Source organism: Esox lucius, chromosome 14 (genome assembly GCF_011004845.1).
Source record: "Esox lucius isolate fEsoLuc1 chromosome 14, fEsoLuc1.pri, whole genome shotgun sequence".
In the NCBI taxonomy this organism is placed as follows: Eukaryota; Metazoa; Chordata; class Actinopteri; order Esociformes; family Esocidae; genus Esox; species Esox lucius.
Genome location: NC_047582.1, coordinates 8,001,145 through 8,020,611, shown reverse-complemented (window position 1 = coordinate 8,020,611; position 19,467 = coordinate 8,001,145). Strand labels below are relative to the sequence as shown.

General features: G+C 41.0%; 2 protein-coding genes across 2 annotated transcripts; one reads left to right on the top strand and one right to left on the bottom strand.

The window, feature by feature from the left end:
• Positions 1-2,019: 2,019 nt before the first annotated feature.
• Positions 2,020-6,659, top strand: LOC105027923 (fructose-1,6-bisphosphatase 1). The gene is made up of 7 exons (XM_010900301.4): positions 2,020-2,315; positions 3,051-3,213; positions 3,330-3,422; positions 3,532-3,672; positions 3,769-3,906; positions 5,698-5,817; positions 6,033-6,659. The coding sequence occupies exons 1-7, from the start codon at positions 2,146-2,148 to the stop codon at positions 6,219-6,221; spliced, it is 1,014 nt and encodes a 337-aa protein (XP_010898603.1). The 5' UTR covers positions 2,020-2,145; the 3' UTR covers positions 6,222-6,659.
• A 2,524-nt stretch (positions 6,660-9,183) lies between these two features.
• Positions 9,184-14,238, bottom strand: LOC105027922 (cathepsin L1). Its single transcript, XM_013137021.4, has 8 exons — positions 14,158-14,238; positions 13,047-13,186; positions 12,726-12,848; positions 11,688-11,840; positions 11,248-11,472; positions 10,767-10,932; positions 10,367-10,484; positions 9,184-10,124 (listed from the first exon to the last, which is right to left on the bottom strand). Exons 2-8 carry the CDS (start codon positions 13,173-13,175, stop codon positions 10,025-10,027), a joined length of 1,014 nt encoding a protein of 337 aa, XP_012992475.2. The 5' UTR covers positions 13,176-13,186; positions 14,158-14,238; the 3' UTR covers positions 9,184-10,024.
• Positions 14,239-19,467: the final 5,229 nt, after the last annotated feature.

The window sequence follows — 19,467 nt, the reverse complement described above, 5'->3', positions numbered from 1 at the left end:
CCCCCCTATCAGAAATGTTTTGCCCAGCTTGTGTAATAAAACCCTTTAACCCCAGCCCTGAGATCTCATCATACCTAACTGTGTTTGCCATTAGCCTTCGTCATCAGCTTTGGGGATCATGCAAAATGGCATCCCATGCCCTCTAAAGTGCACTAATTTGGACAGAGCCTGTAGGGATAAGGTAGAGCACTATGCAGGGATTAGTGTGTTAATTCAGACATTCGAAGAAAGCTATCTTTAATAAGCCACAAACAGTGCACAATGGATTGACCTAAGACCTGTACTTTAGACTCAATGCTTTGTGCTCTGAGGAGCATGCAAAGAAAGCATGCTTCCCTGACCCGGGTCGATGGTGATTAATGGAACACTGATTTATCACTGACCAGGTTCATTCTCAGCTGTAAAACCAATTCAAATGTTTTCTTTGTCACATGCACAACAGATGTTATTACAGGCGCAGGAAATATCTGTCTGTTTCAGTATAATCAACCCAGTAGGTTAAATGTCAATCTCAATATAAGACAAGAGAAAAGTCCACACAAGTTTCATGACTAATTTACAAATGCATGGTGGAATGTACATTATAACACATCATGGACGGAATGAGTGTATGCATGACTTTGTTATGTAGGAGCGTGCACTTTCCTTCCTGTCTCCTTTTGACGTTGAGAGACCAGATCTCCACTAGATCTCTGACCTCTTCCCTTCTGGCTGTCTCATCATGGTTTGAGAACGGACCTGCCACTATCGTCTCTGCATTATGCTTGACGACTGGGTTGAAGTCATAAGCAGACACGTAGTCATGGGATAACAGACATTACGCTGAGGACACAACCATGGGGGGCCCACCATGTTGGGAGGGACATCGTCACCAACCCTCACCATCAGGACGTCTAGGATCTAATTGTGCAGGCCCTGTTCCAACCCGGTCCCACAGCTTCCTGACAACTTTTACTGTATTGAAAGCTGAGCTGTTGTTGGTGAACAGCACTGGCCTCTTTATCAAGTGGGATAGGGCCAAGAACTGTGCGTTGGCGACAGCAACAACTGTGGCTCTGTTGGAGCAATATGTGTAGTTGCAATGGGTTCAGGGTGGCTGGTATTATAGAGGTGATGCGGTCCTTCACAAGCCTCTGTATGCACTTTATGAGAACTGAAGTGCTACTGGGCTGTAGCCATTCAGTCATCATTGTAATTTACAACAAAACCTGATGTACCGTAGTGATCTTAATAGGAGTTTACAATCGCCTTTTCTATTTTGGATTACATAATTAACTAGTTTCTCAAAGTAGTTTGTAATATCTTTCATTTCATGTCAGGCTGATTTCTGAACACTGAAGAAAGAGATACAAATACAAATTATGAACAAATATTAGACATACGTTAACTTCATCAGTCCACTGATAGCATTCCCTTGCATTGTAGTCCAGGTCTACTGTGGTTAGATACTATATTTCCATGGTAATGGAATTTATGACTTGCATTTAATCTAGTTCTCTCATTCAAAATGAACACCTAACTTCACACTGTTCTTTATGTTCCATATAATATAGATCCGTCTTTAGGGTAAATGATCAATGGATTATTGAGACTATATATCATGCTGACAGAAGACGTTAGCAGATGAATCTTCAAAAGGAGATTAGATCCCTACAGTATGGTCCCATTTCAGCTTGCATCACGCCAATGTACTAATTCATTGTAATCTTATCTTTAAACCACAGGACGGGGATAAGGAAAAATAACCACATTAAATGGCTACTGGCCAGGTGTATCAACATATTGCTTACCAGGCCTTTCAGATGTGTGAAATCACCCAACGGGTAAGAATGACTGAAAGGAGGAGTAGCTATTTGGAACCAGAAAAAAAGAATTAACTGAAAAATGTGTGAGAACCTGTTCATTTACTGTTAATGTTGCCTTATCGCTAACCTGCTCAGCTAGATGTTCTCGACCACGCCCCTGGTTGTAGACCACTTGTGATTGGTTCAAACACCTGCACACCCTGTATTTCCAGATCTGTCCCCTCTTCATTTCTTTTTTAACTTTGGGACGACGCTGACTTGAGGAACCCAACTTGACATCTGTAGCAGAAAGAACACATTGCGCGGCTCACTGATTCGAGAATCTGTAAAGCACGTCACCATGTCTGACCGGGGTGCATTCGACACTAATGTCGTTACCCTCACGAGATTCGTGTTGGAGGAAGGAAGGAAGGCGAAAGGAACGGGAGAACTGACAACCCTCCTAAACTCCATATGCACAGCCGTCAAAGCCATATCCACCGCAGTCAGGAAAGCTGGGATTGCCAATCTGTAGGTTTGCTGCATGCAAAAGTGAAAGTAGCGATGTGCCATCTGTATGAACTTTCAAAATGACAGTGATTATGCTTAAATGTCAGTTATTGATTTAAAATATATTTGTAATCTATTGTTATGCTTTATTTGGTGGAAACAGTGGGGAAATATAGTTTTTTATTCTGATTTGCTGCCAGATTTGCTGGAGCATTAACCGGCTTAGACCATGGGACCACCTTAGGCTACTAGTCATTGATCTTCACTGCAGATATTGGTATCGCTGCTGGCATTTAAGGATATAAAGAAATGCTCTAGTAATAGATAAACAATCATTTCAGGGATCAACCAACCACGCACTTGGGCGTGGAGACTAAATCAAATATTTACCAAGTAGGATATTGTGCATGACATTCCCTGTAATCAGTGAGGCCTTGTTGTCGACATCAGCTCTGGTCAGTGTTCAGTTCATGCATCTTTGGACTCTGTTAATGTTTTCAGAAACCCAAGTCTGGGCTATTGTAATATGCTATTTACAAGTCATGCACACATTGTATTTAAAAGCTGCCTATTGTCTTCATAGGAGGAAGTAGACCTATTTCCTGGACTTTCCTATTTTACTGTTGGCTTGAAGATGGCGTTACTCAGTGACCTGTCTGTTCTACTAGAATCTGCATTCCTACTAGCCCAGAGCAGTGGCCACTTCAACACCAACCCATAAATAATTGACCCTCTGTCTCTCCCTCATCTCACCAGCTATGGCATTGCTGGAAGCACCAACGTGACAGGAGACCAGGTGAAAAAGCTTGATGTTCTGTCCAATGACCTGGTCATCAACATGATCAAGTCCTCCTTCACCTCCTGTGTGCTGGTGTCAGAGGAGGACGAGAGGGCCCTCATCGTGGAGCCAGAGAAAAGGGTAGGCATGTGTCTGTATTTGGAGGGGTCGGGAATCTGCTGTGGGGGCCTAGACTAAAGGGAGGCAATGTCTTGTCAGGTCATTCTGACCACATCTATGTTGTTAATGATCCACAGGGAAAGTATATTGTCTGCTTCGACCCACTGGATGGATCGTCCAACATCGACTGCCTTGCGTCAATTGGCACGATTTTTGCTATCTACAGAAAGGTCTGTGTTTGTTCTTTTGTGTTTGCTTTTTGTTTTGTTTCCGCTAGTCAGTCGATTTTACTCTTCGTCAGTTGCCTACGGTAACAAGTATCTTCACATTTGTCCCCAGACGACCGATAACGAGCCAAATGAAAAGGATGCGCTGCAGTCTGGGCGTCACATTGTTGCTGCCGGTTACGCCCTGTACGGCAGTGCCACCATGATGGTGCTTTCCACAGGTCAAGGGGTCAACTGCTTCATGCTCGACCCTGTGAGTTCCAAAAATGAAAAGTGTTGAATTAATGAAACGCGTCATGTTGAAGTCCGTACAGTTGCTCAGTCATGTCTTTTATCTTTGTCTGTTTAGTCCATCGGGGAGTTCATCCTGACAGACAAGAATGTGAAAATCAAGAAGAGAGGGAAGATCTACAGTCTGAACGAAGGCTACGCCCAGCACTTCTACCCCGACGTGACAGATTACCTGAAAAAGAAGAAATTCCCTGAGGTACTTCACTAGCTGTACTCCTGAATGATTCATTTAACCTTGTCAACTGTTTAACAAGGTCCCATTGATATCTGACTTGCACGGGGCAGAAGGTGTTTGTTTTGCACTATAACTCTGGCCCACTTACTCTATGGGCAGTGTAAAGTGGCCAGTGCAAGGTGTTTTTGCCACAGCTCTCCACAAAATAGATCATAATTGTCCAAGTCTACAAATTGTTCTAAATTAATTTAAATAATTGATTGCATAAATATTCACCCTCTTTAGTCAATTTCTGGGACCTTTGTCATCAGTTACATCCATGATTCTATTTGGATAAGTATCTATCAAGCTTTGCAAGTTGTATGGGGACATTTGTTGAAAAGCAGTTTTGAATGCTGTCCAGATATTGTCAACACATTTATCTCCCCCGTGGTGGCCGTGGGGGGGTTGGGGGGGGGGGGGTTACCTGAAGGCATGGGAGAATCCGCGACCAAGTGGAAAATGGTCACAAGCCTAACACCACACATCGTCCTGAAAATAATATCCCTGCAATGAAGCATGGGGTGGCAGCATTCTACGGGGATGCTCCTCTGTGGCCAGTGCAAGGTGTTTTTGCCACAGCGCTCCACAAAATAGACATAATTGTCAAAGTCTACAAATTGTTCTAAATTTATTTAAATAATTGTTTGCATAAATATTCACCCTCTTTAGTAAATTTTTGGGACCTTTGTCATCAGTTACAGCTATGATTCTATTTGGATAAGTATCTATCAAGCTTTGCAAGTTGTATGGGGACATTTGTTGAAAAGCAGTTTTGAATGCTGTCCAGATATTGTCAACTGTATTGAGAGCCAGGCTTTGCCTGGGCCACTCCAGGACATTGACCTTTTTGTTATTAAGCCACTCCAGTGTGGGTTTGGCTGTATGTTTGGGGTCATTGTCTTGCTGGAAGAGTCACAAGTTTCTTGCATTCTTCCACATGTTTTCTTTCAGAACTTCTCTGTACTTTGATGCACCCATTTATTCCTTTATATTCACAAGCTTTCCAGGCCCTGACACAGAGGAGCATCCCTGTAGAATGCTGCCACCCCATGTTTCACGGTAGGGATATTATTTTCAGGACGATGTGTGGTGTTACGCTTGTGACCATTTTCCACTTGGTCGCGGAGTCTCCCATGCCTTCTGGCAACCCCCCCCCACCAAACTGGAATTATTGCCACCTTCCCCCAGCTGTGGAAGACTTCAATTCTTGTAACGAGTTGTCGTTGGCTTTTTGGTCACTTGTACCCTTCTCATCTGGATACGCAGTTTTTGAAGACAGCCTACACAGATTCCCAGTTGTGCAATATTTTCTCCTATTCTTTGTAATGGTGCTCCCAGAAATTGACTAAAGAGGGTGAATATTTATGCAATCAATTATTTAAATTAATTTAGAACAATTTGTAGACTTTGACAATTATGTCTATTTTGTGGAGCGCTGTGGCAAAAACACCTTGCACTGGCCACAGAGGAGCATCCCCGTAGAATGCTGCCACCCCATGCTTCATTGCAGGGATATTATTTTCAGGACGATGTGTGGTGTTAAGCTTGTGACCATTTTCCACTTGGTCGCGGATTCTCCCATGCCTTCTGGCAACGTTGTTCCTATATATTTTCCATACAGTAAAGATGTTGTTCTGTGTATTTTCTTTGTTTTGCAATGAAATGCCATTGGCCATGTCGTGATAGAAAATGAGAACTGGATCTCAATCGACTTACCTGGTTAAATAACGCTAATTTAACATGAAATATATATATACTTTTTTTCCCCAGGATGGAAGTGCCCCTTATGGTGGTCGTTATGTTGGCTCCATGGTGGCTGATGTGCACAGAACTCTGGTGTATGGAGGCATCTTCTTATACCCAGCCAATGTCAAGAGCCCCAAGGGCAAGGTGAATCGAGCAGAGCTTTCAATTCACATTCATTTAATAACTACTTAAAAAGAAAATGCAACTTTATGAAACATTAGGTTACATAGAAGAAACCAAAAGGATAGTGCACATTTTTCAGTACATTCTCGACTGACCAAGAGATGAGCAATAAAACTATTAACGAAACAAGTTCATCTGAATGTACCCTGACCATGGTTTGCCTTCCACCTGTGTAGCTGCGGCTGCTGTACGAGTGCAACCCCATGGCTTTCATCATGGAGCAGGCTGGGGGCATGGCCACCACAGGGGAAATCAATGTGTTAGACATCCAGCCACACGACATCCACCAGCGAGTCCCTGTGGTCCTGGGTTCTCCTGAAGATGTCCAGGAGTACCTTGCCGTCTACAAAAAGACCCGCATGTGATCTGGATAGATACACTTCACACTGGATAGATGTATTTCACTGGATACATACACTGTATCATACCCAGTTGTATGAAAGTTGAGGTGACTTGTTGATCGGTGGTGCGCTTTCCTCTGACTGATTCCCGTGAACAAGCTGAGTTGTGTTTCACCCCCTTTTACTGATCAGGTATTAAACCAAAGTCACTGGAGAGGGAAAAAGTATGTTTCTCTTTTCCTCTCCTGCTCTCGTTGGACAAGTTCAGAGAGGGGAGGAAGCCTGTTTTAACTACCAGGACGCCATCGAAGTCTCTTACTGTGAACCTAGATTAGTTGGGATCACTAAACTTGAGAGGCCAACCCCCTCATGGCCCAAATGTAATGATACAATGAAGGATTGTCATGTTTTATTTAATTTGGTCATTAAGGAGTTTTGAATAAAATCTAATGTAGAAATCTGTTTAATAGTTTTTTATGTTGTGTTGCTAACTCACCAGGAGGGGATGCTCACAGTTCATAATCCATGCATTTGACACTGATGCTAAAGAGAACTCGACTAGCACACATACTGTATAACTACCATGCTAAAGCCTTGGATGTGGTTGTCAATCATGTTCAGATGTTTATAATTGTGCTTAATTGCTATGTGTTTCACAATATAAGAATTTGTTAGGAAAATCTGACTATAGCCAATAGAGGAAAAAAATGCCCATCTTTATTTTACCCAGCAAGTTGAATGGTAACACCTTCCCAAACACAGAATAAGGTGGGATTTACATAAATATATGCACTCTGAATGAAAGGCGACAGCAAGGTGACATAAAAATGTAAGGGATGAATGAGCCAACTGGAAGCGAGGTATTAGTCGGCCAAGCTGTTCTGAGGGCGAGAACGGAGACTGACCACAACTGAACAGCCTTTGTTCGACATTACACGAGTTGGCATATGATTCCAAATTACACAATACGTTATGTTTTAGGCCATAACACTACAAGCACCATCGTCGGACCTCAGCCACGGCCCGTCACCCTGAGGCCTAGGTGATGCGGTCTAACAGTGCTGAGTCTGGGAAAATGGACCCTCGACGTGACAGAAAAACAAGAAAACAGCATGCGCTCTCTAGTTCTCTTCAGTGTGATTAGTCATCAGATTGGCATCTCTGAAGCTGAAATAGCAGAAATAATTACCCGTGACTGGAAAAGAGTTTCTGCTGTTAGTGCTGCTGTTAAAAAGCCAATACAGCGGTAAATGGATCTGACAGGAAAACGCTTGCAGTAATCATCATCATGTGTCATAAATCAGTGAGAATGACAGAGCATTCAAATAGGGACACTGTTATCAATGACTTGTTGATCTTATAATTCACATTAGATTTATGATGTATCTGCTCGGCTGGGAATCTACTCTACTGTAAAATGGGATGTTTTCTAAAGGCTTTGAGAGCACTACAGTGCACGTCGGTTGCCATGGTATCAGTGTAAAAAAATAAAAATAATGACCTATCCCAACAACTACTTAATGACATTAAAAAACCCTGGTCATCCATTTTAAATGGGCCTAAATAGTTTCTTGTCCTCCCTGTGCTTCAAATGTGTGCTCCAACACCAATCAGTCCAATCCACGTCAGAGTCACAGGATGCATGGGAAACTTGGCAGGTGCATCTTGAATGGGAATCTGTACTCATTTTGTGCGTGAGAAGAGGCTAGCACATTACACGTATCAGCTTTCCCCTGCATTGGAAAACAGGTCTGTCTGACTGCGGTTGCCTTGCCCCCATTACAGAATCTCTTTACTGAAAGTGGAACATTGAGTTAAATGAAACTTATAGCCGAATAGTGTTAATATGCGCTTGTTACACGCCAGTGAATTTCTTTAAAGTACATGGGTTGTTAGATGGAACACAGAGTCCTACAGCCCTGAAGCTTAATCACTTCCACTTGGCACGCTCCTGGCTCTCGATTACTATGCAGTGTCTTTACTGAAACACTGTCTGCAGATGAAGACCACGTAGGAAACCGGCTGCACCGTTCTCTCTCCCTCACATTTTCCCTCCCTTTCAAAGACTAAGCCAAAAAAATGTACAGCCCTGTTTTTTCTCAGTGTCTTAGTGCTATCACTGGCTGTTGCTCCACACTTTGTAAATAGGCTACAGACTGCACCTTCAGGGGTAATTACAGTAAATATCTGGTGTCATCAAACAAACAGACACACTACGACAACTGACTTATTTGCTCTTTGGTTAATGCTAACGCCAAGGGACAAAAAATCTCTTGAAATACAGTTGATTGTGTTAGCAAAGTCATTTAATCTTCTGCAGTCAGTATAAAGGCAGCACAAGGTTGAGATTTCAAATTGGGACCAGCTAGACATTCCATATACACTGGACAAACGCGATGAACAACATCCCTCTGACGTAATTGTGTTCTCTTTATAAGACACAGGCTATTGTACGTGTCCAGAGTTTTAAACTGGTAAATTACAGTGTTTTCCACCAGGCTAAAGCTAGTCTTATCTGTGCCATGAAGACTATTTTCGAAATAGGGTGTGGCTGCTCTGAAGTGCTTGTAATCTTATCTACTGAAACAACCACTTGTAAGCATGCGGCAATACACAGAAACTCCTGCTTAAATGCTGGTATGAAATGTATCCTTGAATATGAAAAGATATTCAACCATATTCAAACCATTGTTGTTTTTTAATGTATGCTGTGTGTACATGAGGATTGGGGACAGTACATGACTAATACTATGAAAACTTTTGATACTGATACAGGCTGTGTGGGAAATCAAATTACCAAGACTATTTTAGACAAACAGTGACCTTATATTTGACCTAAGAGCAAAAAACAAAAACAAGTTTCATAGGCTGAAAATTTGTATTTTTAATCATTTAGTCTTCAAAGACTACAATGACAACAGTTATCAACATATTATAGCTAACTGATTACTACCTCACAAAAGAAGCACAGCAAACACAAAAAAAATACAATTTAAAATGTTTATTTTTCTCACATGTATCTGTGTAAATAAAAAAGGCCGATAACTAGGAATGTCAGCATCAGTGGTCACAACAGTAACATGCCCTTAACTCAAACGGAACGAATATACTACATAAAATGCACACCACAAAATCAAGTATAAAACAATGTAGAAGACCACCTGGGCTCTACACTTAGATCTGCTATTGGTCAGCTGGTGTGCCCAGCTTTAAAAAAAAAAACATCATATTGAGCAATATTTCTTCATATGGCTCTGTATAATCTTCTAATTTTAGTCTGTTTTGTTATTATTAAGTTGCTTTTTCTATACATTCTTCAACAACCACAGTTTTAAAAAAGAAAACCTACAAAATGTGATGTTCCAAAAACAACATTAATGTTGAACCCCATCAGAAAAGCCCTTTTAAGATCTAGGGGAAATCTCTGACAAGTGTGCCCCATGCCCTCATCAAAGGCCCAACAGTCATGAAATCATTCTGCCATGTAGGCATAAGAGTCTTTGTATTGAACATTCGGCTGAACTGTCTGACCTAAAATCTGTTTTGATGTAGTCTGCTACTCAAGTAAACAGCTCTGTCTTTTTCTCTGATGTACTGGGGGGGTGGAAAGATCAAACAAAACCTAATCATTACAACAATTATTATCGGGGTGATTTGTTTATGCCACTGTTGCTCCCAAAATGCAAATCCAAGTCGCTCAGTTAAATATTTAGGAGCATACGCCGCAATAGCCTCACTTTAGAGACCTGGACAGTATGAGTCATTGTGGCCGTTCTAGAAAATGTTTCTCAGATTTTTTTTAACTGAAACATTTCTTTCGTGTTGTATTAGACAAGCGGGTAGCTAGCTGCCGTGGCGATGCCACAGTGGTTATTCATGTCTTTGGCGATGTAGATGTAGCCTCCGTCTCCCCAATTGCTGCTCCAACTGAGGAAAAGACATACAAAGCAATGTGTCATCTAATTTGCTTAGGCAAATAAGAATATATACATTGCAATTTACTGATGCTATAGAGGAGCTGATGACTTATAGAGCCAAGTTCAACACCAACATTTCACTGAAATAAAGGCGTTGGTGTTGTCGAGAGGAATATTCTCCGATTAGAAAATGGACCATTCTCGCAGGTGACGTGTAGCATGTAAAACCTCCCGAAAATCTCTAATCTGTACCTGTTCTTGACGATCCAGAATTTGTTGCCAGTCACATCCTGTCCTTTGAAACCGTATCCCACAACCAGAACCCCGTGGTCGAGCAGCTCACTGCTGCAGTCCTTCTCATAGTAGATCCCTGTAACGTAATGTTGTTAGATCAAAGGGCTGAGTGGCAGTGTTCATCTCAGAGAATAGTTTACATGTACCCGATTTTAAAGCTTACGGTAGTTATTTCAATGTAGTTACTTGTTGGCTTGTAACTAGTTGACTTGAAGACATTTACTAGTTAGCTGCTAGCTGGCATCAGTTTTGAAAGACAACACATTTGCAAGTAGTAACTACAGGGTGTTACACGAAGGATGTGATGTGCTAATCAAAGACACACATATTTTACGCTGCACAGCTAATTTCTAGTCACCTGACTGGTAGAACTGTAAGGACTCGTGACTAGCATCGATGGCGACAGAGACGGGGCCAACAGCAGCCACTGCATTCATCAGCGCCACCTCCTGGCCACTGGGGATGTCCACGAAGCCGGTGTCATTGGCAGCACTGAACTCACTTCGGTAGCGGCAAGGACCCTCCTAAATAGTCAGAGAGGATTAATAGTCAACATTAGTGAGGAAAAACATCCAAGAGTTTAGCAATATTGTCACTGTTGTAAAATAAATCCCAATACAATTTAGAGGTGGTAAAATGGAGAGGTGGTAAAATGGAGAGGTGGAGAAACATTTCAGACAGGTTAGTCAGACTGGTTGGCAGCAGATAACTGAAAAGGATTCTAAACCAACCACATGACAAGGCTACGCATAGAGCTGAGATGACCTGTGAGAGCTAGGATCAGGCTAAAATAACCACTTCTCTGATGCGATTAAAATGTAACAAAACTTGCGCCGTACCTCGCCAACATAGGGGTAGGAATCCTCTGTGTCTATGCCCTGGTTCTCCTGTATATACTGGAAAGCCTGGTCCATGAGACCCCCGTTACAGCCCTGGTTTCCCTGGGGCCAAGAGCAGTCCACCAGGTTCTGTTCACTCAGAGACACCAGCTTGCCCGTCTTTCTGAAATGCTGGCCCTCTAAGGCTCCGGTACTGCTGAACGCCCAACATGACCCACACGAACTCTGAAGGGGAGAGATTGTTGAACATCTCATTAGTGCCTCACTTCAGCGAATACACCGACATGTATGTTGGCAATAACAACACAATAGTAACGACCACGTATTCATCTGTATACGCTAGGTAGCACCTGGCTAACATCTCCTAATATCTTCTGCTGTAAATGTCGATGTCCTGGGAACCAGACAGTTCTATGGAAGGACTGTGATTCAGGTCTCACCTGGTCCTTGACGGGGGTGACGTAGCCCTTCTCTCTCCAGTCTACAGCTGCAGGAGTCTGCAGGAAGTTGGGTGCCATAAACAGTGAGCGCATGCGCGTTTTCGCACTGCTGTGCTTGTAGCCATTCATCAGCTGCCGGAACTCATCGTTGGTCTATGCAGGAAGGAATCAGGAAAAACCCATATTGAGATGTAATGTCTTCCCTGACCAGAACATGGAATGTTCTTTGATAACATGAACAGTTTTTATGTCTTAGGATTTGTTTTTAGCTCTTGCACTTCACACAGATGAGTGTCTCAGGATCTGTCCCTCTTTCTTTATAAAGCGCTGATGAAAGAAACCAGACCCGTGCATCTAATACAATGCTGCTTCTTTCGTCAACCCTGCCACCTGAATCTAGGTTTTCATAATGAAATGTTTCCGGATTCTACACTGTGTGTGCTCTAGTCTAGCCAATGTAAAAATTCTGCTTCAGCCAAACTGGTTTTGGACAGGGTGCCTGAAGCACGACTCCTGGTTCACAGTAAGATATCACAGCTGTGTTCTTCTTCTTACCATGTCACTGAAGTGTCTTACCATGTCACTGAACTGTCTTACCATGTCACTGAAGTGTCTTACCATGTCACTGAACTGTCTTACCATGTCACTGAAGTGTCTTACCATGTCACTGAAGTGTCTTACCATGTCACTGAACTGTCTTACCATGTCACTGAAGTGTCTTACCATGTCACTGAAGTGTCTTACCATGTCACTGAACTGTCTTACCATGTCACTGAAGTGTCTTACCATGTCACTGAACTGTCTTACCATGTCACTGAAGTGTCTTACCATGTCACTGAACTGTCTTACCATGTCACTGAAGTGTCTTACCATGTCACTGAAGTGTCTTACCATGTCACTGAAGTGTCTTACCATGTCACTGAACTGTCTTACCATGTCACTGAACTGTCTTACCATGTCACTGAAGTGTCTTACCATGTCACTGAACTGTCTTACCATGTCACTGAACTGTCTTACCATGTCACTGAACTGTCTTACCATGTCACTGAAGTGGTTCATGCCAAGACGGTAGGAGTGTTTTCCCATCGAGTGCTGAAGGTTGTGCAGCTCAATCTTATCCAGGTTCCTCTCCCAAACCATCCTCCTCCAACCCTCCTCACTCTGAAACAGGAAGTGAAAAACCATCAGAGGAGGTACGCAGTCGTAAACTGCCACAGAGCTATGGCTGAAATACATGCAATAATTTACGTGTCATTTCCAGTTCTGTGTATGTCAATGCACCGATAGGGGCCGCATGTAGGCAGCTACTGAAAGGTTCCGATAACCATGTTCTTCCATTACTTGCACTTAAACACCCACCTTGTTGTAGTCCTTTTTGTGAAAGCCCTTCCACATCTCCCAGTCACCATCCAACCAATGGCTCGACACATGGGCTGCATGTACAGCCATCAGACACAGGGCCAACACTGCCAAGACCAATGACGTCATGACTCAATCAGCTGTGGAGGAGGACAGAGGTAACAGTCAGCTATGTATTTCACTGGGAAGAAGCTATTTGTCACATCCCTCAGTATGGCCCCAGGACAGCCCTGGGCCACTTGGTTGACTGATATGTTATGAGTGTTTTTATGTTAACCTAGAACCCACAGAGGAGGATAAAACATGAGACACACACTGTATTCTATCTATGAGGAAAAGTTAATATTTTACATCATTTGTCAGGATGGTCAAAATCATTAGGAAATCAACCAGTTCATTTTGTATTTATACTTCAAGGCAAGTGGAGGTTCTCAGCATCTCATGTTATAGTTGCAGGGCTCGGTGTAGCTTAGTTGGTAGAACATTGCCATTACAAAGCAAAGGTTGAGTGTCCAATTCCAATGTGGCCCCAGTGTGGAAAATAAACGCACTAAGTCGCTATGGATTAGAGCTTCTAAAATATACATATAAATGCTAAACTATGTCTAAGCAGAGGAATGCTCCTTGTTTCGGCTAACGTTACAGCATTCTGGTTTATCTCGTTTGGGCAGTCGTACAGGAGACCCAACGCCGTTGAATGGGCAAAGACAAAGAGGAAATCGAATATGAAATTGAATCAGCCGTTATCACCTTTTCCATGAAATTAACGGTTTCTATTGCAGCAACGAAATAAACGTAAACATCACGAGATATTTTCAAGACACATTTCATTACATGCCCCAATTGTGACCACAAAAGCCATATTATAGTTAGACACAATTACAGAAACAATAGAAATTTCATATGAAACATTTTACTATCTATTTTAAATCGTAGGGTAATACTTATATATCCATCAAACCATTCAATGAAATCTTTGTAACAGAAACCTACAAATTCTGAAACTGTAGCTTGTATGATTTGCGTTTAATGCAGCGTTTATAACCATCACCCAATGAAAAGAGACAGAATACTGTACAAACAACCAAATAGACCTTAGGGCAGTACTCACCTCTCAGTAGACTTGCAGTAAAAGTGTGAAGATTCCTGTACTTCACATGTAGAAACAGCACTTGACTTTATACAAGCCAGGTAATATGTTCTGCAGTAGGGGCTGGTTGTGATTCGTTTAAAGTTGTCTGTATGTCACACAACAGAGGGTGTGATTGGATTAAAGAGGACCTTAATAATATGCAGATCCCGCCCCAAGTAAACATCCCGGTAAACCATAGATGCCCACGTGATAATCTGTCTGTTATCCTGTGCATCAGCGGATCTTCATCGGAACTTGATGTAACTTTTTTGTGGATGTTAGATCAGTTGATGAGTGTTGACCTAATATTAAACGTCTTTGGTGTTGACACGGGAAATAATGATGCTAAAATTATTAGTTTTATCATCAAGTCATTTTTGTCAACATTCTTTCCTTGTCGGTTAAGGTTACCTATTTCGGTGTAGTTCTCTTATCATGGGCAGGCCGCAGAGGATATTTGATACAGCAAACACATTCACAACCATGTTTGTTGGACTCAGCAGTACATCTTCATGTGTAACACCCATTTTAGATAACATTGGGCCCGCAGCTGATCTGTTTAAACATCCACAAAAAAGGCCTGAAATATAGGTAAACATGCCTCAATTGGTAAGTTAGCATGGGAAATAAACTAGGTTGCTTAGAAAGGTTACACTCAAAAAACGCAAACAAATGCCACACAACCCATGCAACTTATTGATAGTATCCTTCTGTTTTATGACATAACTTTAGATTGTGGCTGACATGCTGATAATCTGGCTGCTCTGTGAGGCACACAGTTGTTCGGACTCACATTATAGATTAATATAATAGCTACGGTTTAAAAAACAAATGAGTAAAGACACAGATAAGTATATTTAATGCAAAAATCAATTGAGATTGTCTCTGCATTCCTCAGATACTGATAGATTTTTGTGTGACCTACAACTGTGTGGCAATGCCACCAAAGGTCTGATAGGCTAAAGCAGCGTTTCCCAAACTTGTTACTGTTGAAACCAAGTTTAACAGTCTTTTTCTGTTTTACCTTGACCTAAAACTATACTAAAATATGGATGTTTATTGGTACATTTGTTGTTTTTAATCAGATGTGTAGTGCTAGGGCAAACTTTAAAATGTTCACCCGTTTGGGTCTCCAGAACCAATTTTGGGAAGTGCATGACTAATAGATTTGGTGCCAACCATCATTGGTCTTACGTCACTCCACCAAACGACACTTTAAAATGTATTGTTATTGAAAATGTCTTCAGAGTCAATTAGAAGGATAATAGATGAAAATTTAGAGTAAATCCATCATGAAGCTCAATCACTCAATCATCAAATTAACATAGAAAAGAGGGCCGTCAGGTTAGCCCCACATGATCGTCACATGGAGCATTTGGCTGGAAGAAAGACAAAATAATTTGCATATATTTTCATGATGACACCCACTATAGTAAAATCATCAGAAATTCTGTGATCAATACATTGAAGAGGCATAACTCTTGCGTTAAATTGCCTTAATCATTTAGCTATATAAAGCATACTGCCTGTTATTCTAAAAGAGTGTCCATACTTTATATACTTCATAGTTATAATGTTGATTAGTATTGGACAGGTTAAATCCTGAAAGATTTCCAAAATGTATGTGGTAACTGTCCTTCAATGAAGGACATTGTCTGTGTTAGATAAGGATTGATTATTTTATGATAACCTGTTGTGTCACAAAATAACTGATGGGAAAAAAAACTGCACGAGGGACAACCAAAAGGGGGAAGCAATGGAATGGAGCAGTACTGGAAGGATGAAAGGAAGCAAAAGAAACAAAGTGAAACCCTTTAACTGTACTTATAAAGTATTTATAAATATTAAGTACATGTATATTACCAGTGGAATGTGTAGATGAGCAATGAAGGCAAATGCGGTACAAATGGCAATAACAAATGTGCAATAAGCCAAATAGAAGAGGGCAGAAAATTACATCAAGTTGTCATTCATCAAGAAAGCCCAATTACTCAGTCTACACAATCTCGGAAAGAGCATCACCTGAGCTTCACACAGAGTATATGTCAAAGCATTTCCTAACCTATTGTTTATGATTAAACCCAGTAGATCAGAACCCAGAGAAACCTGTAGATTAATACATTTCACAGGTCTAACTATTGCTAATGTAGCTTTTACCTTTTGCTTTAGAACATTTTGTCAGTCATTCTAAAAGAAAACAAAAAACAAAAGATACCTGATTAATTAATGTTTGCTGCTGGAGAAATTTCTTAAATAATATTCAATAAAGTTTACATCTATAAAGACTTCCAAAATGTTTATGGAAAATGTAGATTGCTACTTTGATGATAAAATTATTTAAATTGTCTGTATTAGTTAGATACAGATTCATAATAATTTTATAGCCTTCTGTATCAAGAAAATAATGATAAAAAACAGCAATAAGTACTTTCCAACTGGATGTTTGAAATTACAGACAACATGTAGCCTGAAGGAATAATCCCAATACGCGAAGAGCAGTATTAGAGTGATAAATGAAGCAAGAGAAACAGTGATTCCAACAATTGTTATGAAACTCTTAGTGTCAGTGGAAGAACATTGAATTTGAATTGATTTGTTTTAAAGGCTTGTTTGTCTCTGACATTGGATAGGACACAAACTGGATTTACATAGTATTCTGACGTGGTGATTGATGGGGGTAGATAAAGTGGTCTCTAAGAGGACTACTTCATTGATGTGTCTCGACAGAAACACAGAGAATGATCACGTATTCCTGAGGAGTTTCTCTCTCAGAACACAATCAGTGTGGCGTTGATGATCACAATTACAGTGATTTGCTGTACAAATCTTTACTGGACAATGTATGAAAAGGTATTATTCACAGGTTCCATTTTAAAAGCTGGCAGTGTGTGTGACACATGACCATGGCATGACTAAGGACTGTTCGTAAAAAATGCAGTGAGTTCACATTAAAAAAAATCCGTAATGACAAAATGTCATAATTAATTTTTTTTTTTTTTTTTTGCCTTCTTCAGTGTGAAAATGTATATGATCATTTTCTTGCCTATATAAACCTGTTATCACCACAATCATGACAGTAAAAATACATGTTTTATCATACCCATGGTATCCACAGCTTATACCATGGCAATAAGCATTCAAGGCCACAACTACTCAGACTAGTATAGATTTTGTTTCCAGGTATTGATAGATTTTTCCAATTACAATGTTTTGACAATAAAGCCATGTGACCATTACCTTTGCTGACTCCAATTTCCCTCCAAGCCTACCATTGACTTGTGGTTGCTTCTCTATGATTGTTTTGTATGTAATGTTTAAACACCTACTTGTTTTTCATTGCCAATCTTATTTTTTCTTTTCCACTAGAGGGCAACCTTTAACAGTTAGTTATAGAGTTGACTCTGAAGTTGATAAGCCTAAAATGAACAGAATTCTAGAATGTCCATGCACCAGATGCAAGTTTAGGCAACTCTGAAAAATGTTAACTTGATATTATAAAAAAGTGGTAAACTTTAGTATAGTAGAAAATGCATTGTTGACTTTTGTCCTACTGTATGTCAGTGGTAATAAACAGGCTCTCTTGTGTTATAATAAATGTGCTCCCAATAAAAACAAACAACTTAGCACTATTTAACACTGCCAGAGTTCTAATGCACACATGCCTCTGTTTCTGGGTGAAAAACATTACATGTCAATTTGGAAAGAGGCAGAGCCCCACAGCCTCCCACTACCACACCTGTCTTCTCAAATTAACACGAGCTGAAACACACTCTTCCACACACACACACACACACACACACATCCCCAAATGCACACATCCATCAAAAAACATTGCGCTGAGCCCCTGCAGTCTATTGACATAGTGCTGAAACTAGAGACAAACAACACAACCTTGACTTGAGATAGGAGCTCAATTAACGAGAAATTTTATTTCTGTTGGCAAAGGGGCTTTGCGCTTTAATGACCTGCTGCAGTATGCAATTCCTAAAACTCAGAGCTCTCTATCAAAGTTCCCCTTTTTAATATGTGAAGGGCTACTGTTTCGATGCAATCTTTCAGCGCAGGAAGAGAGGAAGTAGAATAAGTAAAAGCCACCTTTTGACATATAGTTAACACTGCTTGCCCAGACATTCTGATACTTTGTTTTCCTCTATGAATATGTAAGCATAATGTGAGCAAAGATCACATTTAACGGCCTCGATCAAGGCAGAAGCGTGTTCATGTAAAAACTCGATTGAAGACAGCTTTTGTGGGGGACATGTTTGTTATCGGGTTTGTTTCAGGACAAGCTCTGCATTATGGAACATTTGTTTCTGACCAAGAAGTAGTGCAGTCAAATGAAAGAGGAGTCTGCCTGTCTTGTCCGTTGGTCCATTCACTCCTGAATCAAAGGTTTTGCCCCCTTTCTCTCCCGTTTGCCTCCCTTGCCGCCAGCACTCAGGTCCTTTGCCAGGCCTTTGCCTTTCTCTGCACTCCCCTGATTGCCTTTGGCACTGGCAGCACACGCTTACACACACACCCACACCGAAAACACCCACACACATTTGTTTCATACTGGCAGAAATGTTAGCATCGCCACAGTGCTAATGGGCCATAAAGACTCACACAGAAACAATCTGATGTTAGTTCAACAGTCATTTAACGGCAGATCATTTGGGCAGGTCATTATTATAGTTCTATTTCACAGAACAACAGGGCTTTGAAAGCCATTGCTCTTATGTCTAAACTGTAGGAAGGGCAACCACTAAGGGTCAACTGAGCAAAAAGGTCCCATTCAGTCCCAAAATCATCTAGATTCACAGCCTGATATGGGACTGCTTGGGACTTGAGAGCTTTAGTGCAAATTTCCGGTTTGTTTCTGTGTGCATGGGTGCTTGTGTGTGTGTGCAAACTTTCGCAGTCTTACGTGGACGCACTCACAGAGCCACACATGCATGCTCACGTAATTGTAATGATTGATGGCTGTTATTATGATGTCATATCTGAGTTCAGTTCAGTGGAAACTTGGCATTTCACTATAAATGCTCCTCTGAGAACCTTTTCATTTTTTTTATTGAGCCTTTTATTTTATTCTTGGCCACTGATAAAAGTCCCTTGATGTCAAATCTTGGTATGTGATTCATATGAAACTAAAATAATGATGAGAATGAACAGCAGATGCCTGTGTGTAGACGGCCTGGAACAATCTGCAGAAACCCAGAAGAGAGCTTTCAACTTGACATGAAATAGTGACAGATAAAAAAGCTCTAGCGCATCAATAATGAATCCCAATTCAATTAATCATTATAG